Source organism: Thamnophis elegans, chromosome 2, assembly GCF_009769535.1.
Source record: "Thamnophis elegans isolate rThaEle1 chromosome 2, rThaEle1.pri, whole genome shotgun sequence".
Taxonomy (NCBI): Eukaryota; Metazoa; Chordata; class Lepidosauria; order Squamata; family Colubridae; genus Thamnophis; species Thamnophis elegans.
The window spans coordinates 48,184,094-48,202,640 of NC_045542.1; the positions used below are offsets into that span (position 1 = coordinate 48,184,094).

Here is an 18,547-nt window from a genome sequence, read left to right on the forward strand (position 1 = left end):
ATCTGATCTTAAGCAGGCAATTGTTGCACTGTCTTTTAAAACTTGTTTTTCATTTAAAAAAACCCTCATTTGAAGTTAAATAGGGATAACAAATGTGTTTGTTTTCTAAGAGAAGACACACTGTGTACTCTAGCTACTTGGAAGTAGTAATGGTAATTTTAAGTAATTGTCCTTGAGATCAGAATCAAACATAGAGATAAACTACATTTGTATACCATATGAAAGGAAACAAAAAGACCCCAACACATCCTCTCCAACAGCCAGCACTCAGATCACCAGACAAGCCAACAGAAAACAATGCCCTAATCAAGGAACTACCAAGGAGAAAACTATACTACCAATGTTGGCAGGACAAGTTACTGTATATGACATAGGGCAAACCCCACACTAGCTAGTACTGATGTGACCCAGTTAAATAATGAAATGACTGCAAGCAATCAAGCTTAGAGAACACTAAGGACTCCACACATCGAAATTATTTAGCTAAAGATGTATAAAGGCAATATTTAGTTGAACTATTGTTATTGCTGATTATTCTTCAATAATAGAGGTACTTACATTCCCATAGGAACTACATTCCAATTCCAATTAGGAATGCAGCATATACTTTGTCAAAAACTAAAGCGTTGTGCAGAGCTAGTGGCTCTCAAAGAAAAAGCAAATATGGCTTAAGAAAAGCCATTAGAAGATTTATAACAATCCAGTAGACGTTTGCCTTAATGGTTCATCATTATAAAAGGATGCCTTACAGCTTCCCACACCGTACGCCTTTCAAGTTGGTATTTTGCCTGCTGATGCTGGACAGGAAATGTTGAGAATATTTTGTTTGGCAGTAATTTATACAAAAGCCTCACGCTTTTAAAGATTATTGTACCATATCCTAAGGTGCAGTGGGTAAAAAGAGATAACTTTTGACAGATAATGTAAAAGCTGTTATCTAAACAAGAAAGGTTAAACTTTTTTAAACATCCAGAAATCATTTAGAAATGACTCGAGACACTCCCCCAATTCACTGAAGTACAAGGAGAAGGAGGTACAGCATAGTCAGATGTTTAAAGATTCTGATAATATAGTCTTATCTCAATAAAAGTACTTTTAACCTTCCTGTGAAATAGATTTTCTACCTAGTGAGCCAGATATAAGGTAATGGGCATGTATTATTTACTGAAAAGACAAGAAGTTGGCCAGGAGAAACATGTATTCATTATGTTCATGTGGGACCCCTCCTTGATTCAGAAGTATGTACCACCAAATTAGCGTAAACATTTGGTGACCACATAGATTTTCTCCATTACAATCTCCATGCTGTTTGTAACATTTAAAGGGAAACTCATACGAATGTCAAAGTATGGTTTTTAAAATTTCACAAGGTTATATAATACTCCAATGATAGACAGGCCTGACGGGGATTTGGCACCTAGGATGGCTGTTTTAATTGGTCCTCCACACTTAAAATAAATCAATAGCATGAGTGAAAGTGATCTGTTATGATAAAATATTAACAGAAACACACCCACCCACCCACCCACCTAATTTCCTAATCATGAATTAACTGCTGAGTTTTTTTATAAAAAAAAGATCTAATATGTGGCCAACAATATGAGTTAGATAATAACTTCAGACAATGTTATGGCTGTTACGCAGGACAAAAATGTCTAAGCTACTCCCATCTGATCCCCAGAACACGGAAGAAACATATTTCTGGAGAATTCAGTCACCAGCCTTGGAGTTCAAATCAAGAAGCTACTGGGTAGACCCTCAATTTGTCCCTAGAGCACATGTAGAAATGAATATGACTGGATAGTACTTGACATTTTTATAGGCTTTTAATTAGAAAACAACATAATTGGAAGATGGTAGCTTTAGGTAGGAGTGAGGAGATAGACACTTAGAAATTAAAGGTCCCCCTGCACATGCGTGCTAGTCGTTTCCGACTCTAGGGGGCAGTGCTTATCTCCATTTCTAATCCGAAGAGCCAGCGCTGTCCAAAGAAGTCTCCATGGTCATGTGGCTGGCATGACTCAATGCTGAAGGCGCACAGAGTGCTGTTATTTTCCCACCAAAGGTGGTTCTTATTTTTCTACTTGCATTTTTAATGTGCTTTTGAATTGCTAGGTTGGCAGGAGCTGGGACAAGTAACGGGAGCTCACCCTATTATGTGGTACTAGGGATTCGAACTGCTGATTGACAAGCTCAGCATCTTAGCCACTGAGCCACCGCATTCCTGGTAGAGACCTACCAGTCTCTTATTTCACACACACACACACCAAACTCCACAGCAACTGTTTCTAAATTTTCCTTTCCATTCCAATACAGCCATAGGAATGACATATTATATTATTTACCCAGCAAATTCTCTGCTATCTGAATTCCCATAAGCCATCTATGAGGCTCATACCTGTGACGCACCTTTTTCAGTTGTGAAGAATGGTCCTGAAATAGATCAGTGAACAACCGGCTGTAGCATTTTGGATCAACAGCTTTTATGTGTCATAAATGAGCAGGGCTGCATTTTTATTAGTTAGAGGTTTCGAAAGTCTCACACACTTGCAGACTATTCCCCCCCCCAAAAAAATAACAACAACCCAGCAGCGAATGGGGAAAAGAGGAGATTCTGCATAGAGGCCCAATGTAGGAAACTGCAGAATTTCTGTACGAGAAAAGCCACAGCCTGGGAGAGCTTTCCAAAAATATGTCATGGCTTTGCTGGGTTCAGACAGCTTAGCAAGAGGTGAACAGTACCAACCAGAGTCCTTTCAGCCTTGGGAGGAGTTATTCTCTCAGCAGAGCTCAACCTGTCTTGTAAGTTTGTGGTAGCTGACTCTCTGATGAGTCCACCTTCCTCTCCATCATCAAAGTTAGTTTTGAGTGCATCAGCTTTGATTATAGGGTTTAAATACTGGCTGAGGATGTGGGCTACATGTGTACACTAATAATAACTGAGCTGATACAACTAAGCCACAGTGAGATTTTTTTTTAATTTCAAAGATGTAAAAACACCCAAACTAGCATTTGCTGGAAAGGTTTTGCAGAAAAGTAGAAGGATGTTTGTTATTTCTTCCCACTTTTTTCTGGATTTTCCAACATAATCGGGTTTATGTTGAATTGCTGGGTATAAAATGACCAGGTATCCTTGCATGAAAAGCAATTTCCCCAAAGCAGCACCTTCTGTGCAATGGGTGATTTCCCAGCATTCAAAATTTTACTTCATATTGCAGGTGATTTTCTCCTTTCCTCTACTAAATCTTTAGGTTCCCCCATCCCCCCAAATGCACTTTCTTCTGGGGAAGTTTTACTTGATGCAGTTAAAAAAAAAACCACACTCAGCTATAAAAACAGCTTCCCATAACAATTTACAAGATCAGTTTCTGCATTCCCGCTTACAGTATGAAAATTACCCGAGGCACGAAAATAGGAAGCGAGCAACCCTTTAAAAAAAACGGCAATGGGACTTTTAAAGCTATTCTGAGGAAAATTCTGGATTGGAGGGTTTCATCGAAGAATGCCATGGCGAACCAGAAGGGGGGAAGGCTTGGCTTGGGGGGGGGGGAGCGCAAAGTCGGCCACCCACACCGCTCCCAAGCAGATAGAAGCAAGTTTTGCTAGCTCCCAACTCTCTGAATCGCTGTGACCGTAGGAGGACTCTACGACACAGGGGAATTAGTAACTGCAATTAAATTACAATTAGAATGACAATTAATTCCCGAAGCAAATAACGTGAACGTTAAACCTATCTCTGATTGCCTTGGGACATCAGCCCCACGGTCCACCATGCCCTAATTTTTTTTAAAAAAAAATTAAGTAACAGAGTTGGAAGGGACCTTGGAGGTCATCTAGTCCAACGCAGGAGACCTGTACGAATTGCCGACCTTTCTGATCGACAAGCTCAGCCTCTTAGCAACTGAGCCTCCTAGTCAGGCTCCTGCAGCCAAGGCGTGTAAAAAACCCCGACATCCCCGAAATCCCCTCACGGTATGAGCGACTCGTGCCGAGATGCGGTAGCTTCCCTTCCTCCAGCAGGCGCAGCTCCGACCCAGCAGAAAACCGCCGACCCCCCCCCCCCCGCCTCTTGGGTGGGGCTTTGTGTGGCATTATGAGCCCCGAAGCGCGTCTTCCATCACGTGGCACGAAAAAAAGCCGCGCCTCTTTTCGGGAGGTTGTAGAAGGAACTTGCCGGAGAGGATCGGCAGGCGACCGCTTCCTCCGTTGCCTCCTCGGCGCGGCTGCTCAACTCCGCTCGGGAACATGGAGGAAGAAGACGACACCGGTGGCTTCGGTAAGCTGAGGGAAGGGATGGCGGGCCGGCGGGTGGGTGGGGGAGAGCTGCGCTTGCATCGCGGCGGGGAAAGCGAAGCGTTTATCTCCGGGGAGAGGGGGAGCAGCAAAGGGGGGAGTGGCCCTCGTACGCCTAGCCAAACTGTCCTTGGGATCCGCCGCGCTGCGATCCGGTGATCCACCTTTCTCCGCGCGTTCCTCCCTCCCTGCTTCTCCTGGCTTGCGGGGGGCTTGAAAAGGACCGCTGTGGGTTGTTTAAGCAAGGAGGCGAAGCAGTGGGGCAGAGAAGAGCCGAGAGGCTGCTATGGGGGCTGGTTTCTCGAACAGCGAAGGAATGGGCCGGAAGCGAAGTGGGGGGTTCGGTGACAAGATTCAGCCCACCACCCATCTCGGGCGTGGGGAACGTGCTGAGCGAGGAACCGGGGACGAGGTGGGGGGGGGGTGCTCAAGTCTGCCCTGTGGTTGTGGGGAGGAAGGGGGCGCGGCGGCTGGGACCCGAATTGCGGGGCAGCTGCCTTGAGGCTGGGCTGGGCGGCTTTCAGACGGCGACCAGCAGCTGTTGTGCCCCTCTGGGTCGGGGGCAAAGAGCAGCTGTTCTTTCTCGGGGACGAGAAGTTCGGCGTGGAGTGTCTGGCAGCGACGGGGTTGGGGAAATGGCCTGTGGCTCTTTCGATCTTCTTGGAAGCCCGGCAAATTGGGGGTGGGATGGGGGGAGCAACAGACCGCTGAACGGGCCTTTTTTTTATCCGCTGGGTGGTTGGCGAGGAAAAGGGGGCGAGCGGGAGAAGCATGATCGGGATCGCGAAAAGGGGGCGCCGCGTTGGGCATTTACAGCGGGGGGAACAGCTGCAGTGGGTGGCAGCTGCTTGCCTTTGCTGCCGTTCGTGCGCTCTTACGCCAACCAGACTTCGGACTGCAGGGCGAGGAAATGTGCTGTCGTCTTCGGGCCTTGGTGGTGCCGCTTGACTGGCGTGCCTGGCTGCTGCCAACCTTTGCCGTCATGCCTCTCTTGGGAGTTCTCAGTGGACTGAGTACTGAACGGAAGCTGTGTGAGCTCCATGTCTAAGTTCTGGCTGTTCAGCCCTATTGTGTGATGTCTGAGAGGCCCTGGACCTTAGCCAAACCCTTTTCTTACCAAACTCAAAGTAAAGCTTTAAGTAGGTAGAGGTCCGTGATGGTGAACCTATGGCACGCATGCCAGAGGTGGCATGCTGAGCCCTCTCTGTGGGCACATGTGCCATCGCCAGCTACTCTTCTGGTACCTAGATTTCTAGCACCCACGAAGACCAGCTTGCACCCGCAAAGACCATTACAAAAATGGCCTGAAAATGGCCCGAAAAACAGCCTGAAAACGCCCCCCCAAACAGCCAAAAAACAGGCATGTCCGTGCTGGCCAGCTGGTCTTTGGATTTCTGGTGCTCTGGCTCATGCACATGCACGCATGTTCCAATTTGGGCACTCGGTGCCGAAAAGGTTCACCCTCACTGGTATAGGTTCTCTGAACCAGCAGTAAGAAGAGTGTGCGGCTCACAGCTTGGCAGTGCTCAGAAACTGTACAGCAAGGTACCTTTTCTCCCTAATCTGCTTCCCTGGCTTCCTCCTGGCAGAGGAGCAACACATCCAGGCCTGAAGGGTCTGAAGCTTTTGTCAAGGCAAAAACTCTGACATGCTTTGCATAAAAAAAAAGAGAGAAATGGATAGACTCATTTCGTAACTCTGCTGTCCTAATAATTAAGGAACTGGAAATCAATTCAGAAATGCAGTGATAAATTTGTAAATGTTGCTAAAACTTCAATATATGTCTTTTCTGCAAAGCTGTCTTACATTGAGAAACAAGCCTTCAGTCTTCTGTATTTATAGCTTAACTTTTGTCACTGTCCAACAACATGCATCCAAGTTAGCAGGTTATGTCTTTCTCATTCATAACAAGTGTGCAAAGCCCTAGGAAAGAGATGTGCAGTTCACATAGCGACCCAGAAAATATATATATATATATATATATATATATATATATATATATATAGATAGATAGATAGATAGATAGATAGATAGATAGATGATAGATAGATAGATAGATAGATAGATAGATAGATAGAGATAGAGAGATAGATAGATAGATAGATAGATATAGATAGATAGATAGATAGATAGATATAGATAGATAGATAGATAGATATAGATAGATAGATAGATAGATAGATAGATAGATAGATATAGATAGATAGATATAGATAGAGATATATAGATATATATAGATATATAGATATATAGATATATAGATATAAAGATATATAGATATATAGATATAGTTTAGTTTAGTTTAGTTTAGTTTTATTAGAATTTGTAGGCCGCCCTTTTCCCTGAGGGGACTCAGGGCGGCTCACATAAAACTGGGAAGGGGGGAACACAAACATCAAGATAGAAGACATGTAATAAAATGGTAGGCAACATACATTCATCATTCGGGAGGGGTAACTATCCTTATCCCCAGGCCTGACGGGCGAGCCAGTTCTTCAAGGCTATGCGGAAGGCTTGGACGGTGGAGAGGGTACGAATCTCCACGGGGAGCTCGTTCCAAAGGGAAAAGAAAAAGATATATCTATATATCTATATATAGATATATAGATATATAGATATATAGATATATAGATATATAGATATATAGATATAGAGTCACAACCCCTGGTAAGCCCCAATTATGGGAGGAAGCTAACTGCTTCCATCATCTGTCTATCGGCTCGTCACAAGAGTCCATCACGACAGAAATATTTTTACTGTTGCCTTTGTTATATTTGTGTCAACTGATAAGGAGGAGACCTGTGGCTTAAGACGTTTGCCTAAGATGCAATACAGCACAGGTTCGAATCCCAGTAAGGGTATGGCTAGCTGATGAGAGCTAAATAGCTTGAAATAGATCTATACTAGTCTCCCTTTATTTATTTATCAGCACAAATAAAAAACATATACACACACACACACACACACACATACATATACATACATATATACATACATATATTAAAAAATAGTGGGAATAAAAAGATAGTGGGAAAATAATTTACCTGCTTTATTTGTTTTCTGGTTTTGGTGGTGTCCAGATGTATTGTTCGTTCTAAAATTTTCAGCATTTTATGTAGGCTAGGAAGATAGAAGCTGCAATCCAGTACATCCAGAGAGCTTCAAACTGGAATAGGCAGACTGCCTAAGGGGAAAAAAAAGATTTAGATCTTGCAGTAAAAATACATGTGTTTCTTTTGGGCTTATAAATGAAGCGTGAGCCCAGTTGTACAGTCTGTTTTAAAGAGACTGTGATCCTTTGCTTACTCAACCTGGTGTGTGTGACAGTACAATGGAGGGACTGCCTCAGTGCTGCCTTTATAATTAATTTCATTCATATTGGCTCTAAATTCACTGACATTCTGAATGTTGAGAGCATCTCTGCAGTGTTGTTGCACCAATCAGTGTGTATGACCCAGTTATGGGTGAGTAGCTGACTTACAGATTTCCCCAGTGGAGTTGGGCATCAGATTTCTGCATTGCTGAAGTGATAGAGGCCTGCTCTGTTTATCTGGCTTATTCTGTCACAGGAACAACATCTGGAATTTCTTCTTAACCTTTCAGTTAATATTGTGGGTGCTCACACCAGAATTCCTTTTAATGCGGATGGGTTGAATTTGTGATTTTGTTAGAAATCACCTTTGAATTTTGAATGGCTTTGATTTAGAGCAGCTTGGACACATCATTTAATTCCAAAGATCTGGACTGGAGATGAAAGACATGGGAGCTGCAGCTGGTACTAGAGCGGCAAGCTGTGTGCACATATGCCCTGCCATCCGCACACTTGTTCTTGATTGATCTGTACATGAACATTCCAGCTGTGTTGCAGACATCATGCTGTTATTCTAGGGAACTTGTCTACTCAGAGAGAAGTACTGTAATGGTAAAACAACCTATGCAACTGTTTTCTCATCTAGCGTGCATTGCAAATGCTGGATTAGATGTTCAGCAATAGATAATCTCCCATTTGGGCAAATGGCAGGCTGCCCAGTTCTGGTCACATATCACTCAACCTGCTATATTTTCAACCTGGATGTGCTGCCCAGTCACATGGAGGGATCCTGTAGATTTGGCAACAGAGGTAACTTAGGGGCAATGGCAGATTCAGGGGTAGATGATCAATAGCCTTTTGCCTTAGACTCACAAGGCACTGCCAAGTGGGACTCAATTTGAGCTGAGTGCAGTTGGTCATATTTAGGTTAATTATTTTCTGTTATAAGTTTTGTGAAATTACTTCTAATACATTTTTCTGAAAATCAAACAGATAAGAACAGGAATATTCCACTCTAGGATGCCAGTATTATTTTTAAAGTATTTCAGTTACATCAGATAGTAGGGGTTTCCCCCATTGGATAGGGTTTTATTTAACTTATTTTCCCTTTAAATGCAAAATAGTGCAGCAAATAGAGCTGGGAAGGAGGGAGATGTTGAAATGATGCACCTCCGAAATTTCCTGCTTAATGGACTGAACAAGGTTTACAATTTGCATTGTTCACCTAGAGCCGTGTTTCTCGGGGGATTGTGAGATTTGAAGCCCACATATCTTAAAGTTGCTGAGGTCGAGGAACATTGACCTAGAGAGATTAAGTGAGATGAGGAAAAGAGTCTTGTTGTTGCTTGTCTAGATTAAATTGCAGAAGGGGAAAAATGAGTTTCTTTCCCTGTTTGCCATCTGGGCATCACTTTTCATCTGAGCACATGGATTAGTGTGTGTTTCCAGGGAATGCTTTGAGTATTATTTTGGGGTAGGAATTCAGAACAGGCTTGACTGTGTCTCTGACTACTTACAATACATTCTGAAATATATCATTGGTTCAGCTCTACTGGCCTATTTTGTTTATGGGGAAGCTAAATTTAACCAGATTTGCATGGGTGTTGTCAGGTTCTTATTTCAACCAGAGAGGAAGTGGGGGCACTCTTCAAATGAACGCAGTTCTCTTGCAATTATGATAGTAAGAATCGCCAAGAAAATAGATAGTCCTTGATTTACAAACCACAATTGGGACCATAATTTCCATTTCTAAGCAAGGTGATTTATTAAGCGAGTCCTGTCCAAATTTTACAACCTTTTTTTTCTTTTACCATGATTGCTAAGCAAGTCACTGCAGTTAGGTGAATCAGACGTTGTTAAGATAATCCAGTTTCCCCCATTGACTTTGCTAGTAGGAAGCTGGTTGGGAAGATCGTGACCCGTCAAAACCGCGGTCCACAAAAGCGCGCTTGACGAAAGCGCGCATTTGACGTCATCACAGCGCGACGAAAAAAATTAAAAATTGAAATAAAAATAAAATTAAAGCAAGCCGATTCACATAAAGGTAAGGGTTAGGGTTAGGGTTAGGGTTAGGTTAACGGTTAGGGTTAGGTTTAGAGCGTTAGGGTTACGTTTAGCGTTAGGTTAAAGGTTAGCGTTAGGTTTAGCGTTAGGTTAAGGGTTAGGTTTAGGGTTAGATTTAGGCTTAGGTTAAGGGTTAGGTTTAGGGTTAGGTTTAGGGTTAGGTTTAGGGTTAGGTTTGGGGGGGTTAGGGTAAGGTTTTCGCTTTATTTTTACATTTATCGATCACAGCACGATGTTTTCGTCGCGCTGTGATGACGTCACGTACGCGCTTTCGTCAAGCGCGCTTTTGTCTACCGCGGTTTTGTGGTGGAACCTGGGAAGATCCCAAATGGCAATCAAATGACCCCTTTGCCAAGTGCCTGAATTTTGATCACGTGACCATGGGATGTTACAATGGTCGTAAGTGCAAGGACCAGATGTAAGACACTTTTTCCAGTGCCCAATGTAATTTTGAACGTCACTAAATGAATGGTTGTAAATCAGTGATTATGGGTTTGTCAGTAAACAACCTCACTCATTGAAAAAGGAATTTGGCTACTCAGAGAATTGATACCCATAGAAATACCTTAGCTTGATGTCCTGGTGCATGGGGACCTTAGACTTAGTAAGGTTTTTGTTTTATCTTATTTAAGTTTGAGAATAGGGAGAAAAATTGCTTTGTGTGCAATCATGAAATGAATGCCACATCCTCTTTAGCACATTGTTCCTCCTGACTGGCTGCTTACCCCACATCTCAGTTCCGCTTCTTGAGTTATCATTCAGATGTGATCCTTCTCTCTTTCTGATTCTGTTCTCTCCTGAATGTGACTTGTCGTCAATTCAGAGGGCCTTTTGTTATCTCATTGTGTGTCCTATTCTTGGTGTTTGTGGTTGGATAGGGCTAAGCAACTGCAGGTTTTATTCACTGTATCTCTTTACACATTCTTAATTTTTTTTATTGCAGTTTCCTGAATTTGGTTATCTGCTGTAACATTGCAGTTCTGTCCGTGGCTGTCTGCTTTGTTAGAATATATCGTATTTTTCGGAGTATAAGACACACCTTTTTTCCTCAAAAAAGAGGCTGAAAATCTGGGTGCATCTTATACATTGAATAGAGCATTTTTTGCCTTCCCAAGCCCTGCCCCTTCATTAAAATGGCCATGCATACCCTTATGGAGGCTTTCAGAGAGTTTCTGGGGGCTGGGGAGGGCAAAAATGAGCAAAAACTGGGCCATTTTTGGCAGGTTTGCAGAGTGCAAAAACTGTTTTTTCCTTTTGGAAAGCTCTTTAACTGATTGATGAGAATTACATTGATCGAGTGCTGTGCCAGCAGAAACAAAGTCTTAGGTGCTGCAGATTGTCAGCGATTTCCTTTTCCAGCACATGGATAAATACACCTGGAAATATCTACCTACCTACCTACTTTCTCTCTCCCCCTACCTACCTACTGTATTTCTCTCTCTCCCTCTACTTACCAACCTACCTACTCTCTCTTTCCCTACCTATTTTGTATTTCTCTCTCTTTCTCTCTATCCCTCTACCTACCTATCTACACACTCTCTCTCTCTTCCTACCTATCTACTGTATTTCTCTTTCTCTCTCTATTTCTCTATCCTTCTACCTACCTACCTACCAGGGGTGGGTTTCAAAAATTGTTCGAACCACCTCTGTGGGCGTGGCCTCCTTTGTGGGAGTGGCTTGCCGCCCATGTGACCGGATGGGAGTGGCTTGCCGCCCATGTGACTGGATGGGAGTGGCTTGTCGCCCATGTGACCGGATGGGAGTGGCTTGCCGCCCATGTGACCGGATGGGAGTGGCTTGCCGCCCATGTGACCGGATGGGAGTGTCCAAGACGATGTTATTACTAGATATTACTAATTACTAGATATTATTAATATTACTAGATCATTATTAATGCATAGATAACTGTGGGACATTACACACCCACCCACACCCACAAACTATGACAGTGCTAGGAAAACACCAAAAAATAAAAATCCCCCCCCCCCCCCCCAAAAAAAAAGACTGCCAATGAAACCAGTTTTTTTTTTCCTAAGCCTAAGAACAGGAAAGACAAAGTCACTGGAATAAAAACCATCAAGGCAATGTGGAAAATTATAAAGGACAGGCACTCACAGAACCATCAACCACCTCAGAATTACCTAAACAAGTAAGGTGACCAGATTTTCAGATTGATAAAGAGGGACACCATTGACCGGAGGGGGGGGGAGCTAGGCCGCGGCAGTTACTGCCAGCCCGCGACCTCGCTAGGGACGTCTGGTCACCTTAATTATATACATCCTCTCTCTCTCTATCCATCCATCCATCTGTCTAACTGCCTGCCTATCTAGTTATGGTATCCCTCTCCCTCTTTCCCCCTCTCTTTCTCCATCCATCTATCTGCTTGCCTACCTATCTCTCTCTCTTTCTCTCTATCCATCTGTCTATCTGCCTGCCTATCTGTCTATCTAGTTATGGTCTCTCTCTCTCTCTCTCCCTCTCCCTCCCTCATTATCATCTATCTCAGTGTTTCTCCACCTTTTTATAAAAATATTTTTTTAATTTTTTTTGTTACAGACGACACATGCCCACAACAATAAAAACAAAACAAAACAAAAAGAAAAAAACCCATCATCACATATAGCATGTCGTTTGGTTACAAGTGTTTTAACATTTATCATTCTTATACATTTATTATTTCATTTAATAGGTTATAATATACAGTTTGGGTTGCTTTGTTTACCATCCCTTCCTCCTGTTATAACACCACCTTATTTTCCCTTTCTTTTCTCCCTCCCTTCTCTACTTTCCTCCTTCTTCCTCTCCTTCCCCTTCCTTCTTCCCTTACCTTTCTCCTACTCCTGCTCTTCCTCTTCCCCTTTCTACCCTCTCTCCCCCTCTTTCTCTCCTTTCCATCCTCCTCTCCTTACCTCTTTCTTCTTTCCCCCATCTTCCTTTCATTCTCTCCTCCTTTCTCCCTTTCTCCCAACTCCCTTTCTGGGAGTTGAAGTCCACACACTTTCAAGTCTCCAAGGTGGAGAAAGACTGATCTATCTAATTAATATAATTATTTCTCCCTCTCTTTTTCACTCTCTTTCCAGCGCATACACGCAAATGCATAGGGCAGCCCACCTCACACACAGGTAACTCCGGGCGGCTTACGGGAAGAGGACAGCTCACCCACGCGCGGGGGGGGGGGGCAGGATTTCGCCAAGAAAAGTTAACTTTCCTGTGAAAGGGGCCGGCAGCCTCTCAGCTCTTCCCGGCCGGGAAGACCTCCCCCCACTTCCACTCCTGCGACCCTCCTCCCGCCTCCTCGGAGCTTCAAGCAAGCTAACTGGGAAGGCCGGGGAAGAAGAAGAAACGGCAGCGCGAGGTCAGCGGTCCTTGGGGGCGCGGCGGAAGCCCTGCAAAAGTGCTCCTTTCCCGGCTCGGCTACCATTGCTGCTGCTGCGGGCGGAAGGAGAGGAGGAGGAGGAAGAAAATAAAGCGGCGGGATGGTCCCTGCAGCCGCCGACGCGGGAAAAGTGCGCTTTGACAGCCCTGCCAAAGCGCTCCTTTCCCGGCTCGGCTGCCATTGCTGCTGCTGCGGGCGGAAGGAGAGGAGGAGGAGGAAGAAAATAAAGCGGCGGGATGGTCCCTGCAGCCGCCGACGCGGGAAAGGTGCGCTTTGACAGCCCTGCCAAAGCGCTCCTTTCCCGGCTCGGCTGCCATTGCTGCTGCTGCGGGCGGAAGGAGAGGAGGAGGAGGAAGAAAATAAAGCGGCAGGATGGTCCCTGCAGCCGCCGACGCGGGAAAGGTGCGCTTTGACAGCCCTGCCAAAGCGCTCCTTTCCCGGCTCGGCTGCCATTGCTGCTGCTGCGGGCGGAAGGAGAGGAGGAGGAGGAAGAAAATAAAGCGGTGGGGTGGTCCCTGCAGCCGCCGAGGCGGGAAAGGTGCGCTTTGACAGGGCTTCCTCTCCGGAGAGGCGTTTTTTAAAAAGAAAAACCCTGCAGGCACCCAGCGACAGGGGCTAGGAGCTAGGAACCCGGAAGTTAATTACTTCCAGGTTCACTGACGAACCGGATCGCAAGAACCGGTGCGAACCGGTAGGAACCCACCCCTGCTACCTACCTACCTACTTACCTACCTACCTACCTACCTATACTCTCTCTCTCCCTACTTAACTACTGTATTTTTCTCTCTCTATTTCTCTCTCTCTCTCTATCCCTTTATCTATTTACCTAACTACTCTCTCTTTCTCCCTACCTATCTACTGTATTTCTCTCTCTTTGTCTCCCTCTCTATCCCTCTATCTACCTACCTACTTTTTAAAACAAATTGCCTCTTCAAAACTTTGGTGCATCTTATACTCTGAAAAATATGGTAGTCATAACATTTTGCGGATTATATTTAATAGCATTTTCCATGCCTGTTATAATGGCTAGCTAATAAAAGCTGTAGACCCTGGATACAAGCAGAATAAGATATGGTCTCATGTTACATGAAATTGCTATAGAGATGTGCATACTATTCACTGGCAGCTGCTCTGGGCCAGGGAACAACTGACAGCTGCCTGCAACCAGAGACACAGCTGCTTCTGTTCTGGGCTTGAAATGTCTCTTTTAAATGGGAGAGTATTTAAAATAGTTCCATGGGTACTATGGAAATTCATTAAGTTTTATTTGCTGATATCCTGAATGTATTTAGGTTGCATCAGGGAGGGTTCTCTAGTTCAGTGGTCCCCAACCCCCGGTCCGCGGACCGGTGCCGGGCCGTGGAGTACCTGGCACCGGGCCGCGCAGCGGCCGGGGGCCATGATCGCTGCAGCGCCGGGGGCCATATTTGCAACTTTGTAGTCCTCATGAACGCGCCCTTTCTCTGCCCCCCCCGCCGCCCCAGATGTGCGGGGCTGGGGGGGCGAGGGGAGGCCCGATCTCCCCCCCGCCCTCTTGCTCTGCTCGCCCCAGGAGGGAGGGGGCGGCGGCGGCGGCCTCGGCCCGAACTTGGGATGCTGCTGGCGGAGGCTGCCTGGGAGACGAAACTTTGTCCGCGGACTCACCCGGCCCGCCTGCCCCGTGGAATGACGAGGGGGGTGGCAGGAGGGGGCGGCGGCGCTGCATTTTCCTCCCAAGGAGAAACTAAGGTTGCGGGGGGGAGGGGCGCAGCGCGGCCGTTTCGGGGGAACTTGGGGAGCTTCGCCGTTCCGAGAGGCGCTTCGTGCGCAGCCCCACCCAGGTGGGAGATGTTTTCCTCCGGGGAGGGGGGGCTTTAGGTAAGACTCGCGGTGCAGCTCTGCCCCCCCTCCTGGAGTGTCACCTGCCTCCCGCCCCTCCCCCCCGCCGCTCCGCCAAAGCGCTTTTTGTGTCAGGCCGGCGGGGCTCTCGGGGACCCTTCGGCCGCAGCCCGCCTTCTCCCCCTCTTCCCTTCATGGAGCGCGGCGCAGAGGCCCACCCCCTCGGAAGCAGCTGGCCTCCGCCGCGCCAGCCGCCCGCCCGCCCGAAGTAGGACACAGGGCCATCTTTTTCCCCCGCCGAACTGCAGCGAGGAAAAAGGGCTGCCCGAGCGAGCGGATCGCGGGGTCGGTTCCCCCTCCCTTCCCCCGGCAGCCGAGGAGGAGGAGGCGGGGCGGCCTCGCGGGCTGTCGGCCTTGGCGTGAAGGAAGCCCCCCCCCCTGCGGAACGCGCGCCCAGGATGGCCGCCTTCCCACCCGCCGGTCCGGAAGGCCGAGGGAGGCTCGTCTGACTGGTCCGCGGCGATAAAAAGGTTGGGGACCACTGCTCTAGTTTACTGACTTGCTTTGATATAATTAAGTGAGGGATTATGGAATAAAAGGTATAGTCCATTTGGATGGCATCAAGTTGAAGAAGACTTAGTTACATAATTGACCCCCCCCTTTAAAAAAAAGGCTAGCTTGCTTTAAGGAATGTCCAAACAATTCTGAAATTAATCTTTATTACCAGAAGATGGGGCCCTTTTCCAGAAATCTCATACTATTAACATTTATGTCTCACTGAATCCCAGTGCTAAGGAATACAAACTTCAGGCTGTATTCCATAGGGCCATGATAGCGAACCTATGGCAGACATGCCCAAAGTGGCATGCGGAGCTATTTCACTTGGCATGCATGGCATTCCCCATTCTTCTCCTGGGTTTTTGGCGTGCATGCACATGCGACAGTCAGCTGGCCTTTCTGCATGAAACAGTGCCGGAAACCGAGAGGGCTGGTCTTCCATTTTCCAGTGTGAGCATGCATGCCGGCCAGCTGATTGAAGCTTCCAGCAGTAACCGGAAGACTTGCTGACTGGCACACATTCACGCAACAGAAACTGGAAGTTTATTTTCTGGCACGCGCACGCCCCTGGGCAGCTCCGCTTCCTGGTTGCAGCCCAGACGAGTGCTCCCTTTTGGGCAGTCGCTGCTGCACACGCATGCACTCTCTCTCTCTTTTTGGCACTTGGTGCCGAAAAGGTTAGCCATCACTGCCATAGGGTATTATGATTTAGAACATAAATATCTTTCTCTTTCTCTCTCTTTTCCAAGAGAGAGTTTGCATTTTGAAAGGTGGGAATGAGAAGCATTTGTGGTGCCATGGTTGATGGGCCTTGATTTTTCTTTGATCGAAACAGAGATAGCACAGGAGGAATTGATGGGTCATTGCTACAGCAGATAAGATACAACACTATTTTAATGGTACATGCTTGTGCAGGTAAAAACAAAGGACTATTGTTTTGTGTTAAATTCCAGAATTTCTGTTTCTGAACCCTTTATTGATAGGCCACAAATGTATTAAGAGTTAGCAAGTGGATTTTTTTTTTTTTTTTTTACAAAACCCAGCCTCTTATTTCAGGCTCACAGTGCGATATTCCTGGCCTTGGTTTCATTCATTTCTGCAAAAAGCGTGCAGTGGAACAATCATCTTGCACTCTGGCAATCCTAGGCATCTGGGAAAAGAGTGCTTGCAGTGAAGCAATGGCTTTGTGGCAAGAATTCATTTCAGAAGCATGACCGTTTGTTTAGTCAGCACTGTTGCAGACAGCCTTGCTCTAGAGGTGCATAGGTTTTGATCCATTGTCACATGTAGGAATGTTGCTGAGAATATAAATTCTGTCTTACTGTACATCTCCTGATTGCAGTGGTAAGAAAAAGGAATTGGGTAACTGATGTGACTTTGTGCTGTGTGTTTTCTGCTTTGTCAGAGATTAATTAGAAAAATGCAAATTTGCTGGGGATTAACTATGTCTCTTCCATTTCTTTGAAAAACGATGCTTTAGAAGTAGTTCATTTACATTCACCTTTGGTTGATGGTTGCAATTCCAGTAGGGTGTTGCTTATGCCTCATTTTAGAGGAAGGTGAAGAAATTCAGTTTCTTCTTACTAGCCACTGCTAAGGTATTGGGAAATATACACCCAAATGTAAATAGGGTAGTAAATCTAAGAGAAGTGTTGCCTAGACATAAACAAGCTTCATCTTGCTAATAGCAAAATTGTTTGTTGCCTAGTCCTTACTTGACAGTGAAAAAGTCAAACGATTAGGAAGAGCAGTATTGATTTTGTTTTTAATATGGTGAAGGGCATTAATTAAACAAAACAAACTGGAAAGACGAGCATGAAAGGAAAGAGCCTATATACACATTCAGGTCTTATATAGATTATATGCATATTAAGTTTTTCACAATGACTATATTTCATTACAAATACTGTATATACTCTGTATCTGAAAGCATCTTATTTGTAAGTTGCATGTAACTTACATGGAATCTGAGACTGGTTGATACTTGGGTGGGATTGTTTGGGTTTTACGGAGAGGTATTGATCCAGTATCTATCTGGTCAATACATTGGGTGGCGCAGGTGTGGATGGGGCAGAATGCAATCCTAGTGCAATCTTGACAAGACGGAGTGGTTGTGCTATTTATCTACTGGGATTAGGGATATTACCACTGTTGATCTTGAATGGGATTGCACTTCCTAATTTTAAGACTGGTGTGCAGCTTGGGGTCCTTCTGGCAGCTGTGGTCAGGAGTGCTTTTGCATACGTCCATATTGCACCACCATCTGTGCCTTTCCTTTAACTTGGAAGTTTTTCCGACAGTCACTCATGCCCTGGTCATCTCATCTCACAATTGAATTATTGCAATGTGCTCTGTATGGGGCTGTTTTTGAAGAGCACCTGGTATCTACAGCTGCTACAAAACCCGGGCAGTGTGAGCAGTAATGGCTGCCTTTCGGTATGTCCATGTGTCATTGCAACTAGATGAGTTACATTGATTATTACCAGTCAGCTTCCAGGTGAAATTCTAGATCCTGGTAATAAAATAAATCTAGTCCAATAAAGGATTATAGATGACATAGGATCTGAATATACGAGTGATCTCCAATCATTTTTGTTCATGCCAGTGTGTTCTGGGAGAGTGGGTACACTCTAGATCCTGTTTTTTAAACATTGTGGAATTATTACAGGAGATAAAGATGGCGCCCCCTCTCCTGGGGTTCTGGAAAGCTCTGAAAACCTAGCTTTGATCTCAGGTCTGGGGTTGATGTTTTATATTTTGGGGTCCCTCTTTTCTTGGATTTGTTTAGCTTTTATGACTGTTTTAGTCCAGACTTTCTGTGTGGTTTATGTTTTATTTGTTTTATGGTTATTTTTTGTTTTGTTTTGTATGCTGCCTAGAATCCATTTGAGTTGGGTGGCTGTAACAAATGTAGATAAATAATTAAAAATTGGGTCTTCCATCCTTGAGTAAATGGAGTCATAAATATATGTATCTCTAATGATGAAGCTCTGGTCTTTTAAGCACTAAAAAGAGTGTGGAGAATTTTTCCAGACGTCAATTTTCAGGCAGTAGGTATACAGTAGGTACTCCTCGTGATACAACCGTAATGGAGCCTGCACATTATAGTTGCATGTCATTAAATGAAA

General features: G+C 45.2%; 1 protein-coding gene across 1 annotated transcript in view; it reads left to right on the top strand.

Annotated features, from left to right (window-relative positions):
• Positions 1-4,169: 4,169 nt before the first annotated feature.
• CYTH1 (cytohesin 1) overlaps positions 4,170-18,547 on the top strand; it is an 84,651-nt gene continuing 70,273 nt past the window's right edge. The window contains exon 1 of the mRNA XM_032210524.1: positions 4,170-4,276. Within this exon, the coding sequence (XP_032066415.1) occupies positions 4,246-4,276 (31 nt within the window). The 5' untranslated portion in view covers positions 4,170-4,245. The remainder of the gene's footprint in view (positions 4,277-18,547) is intronic.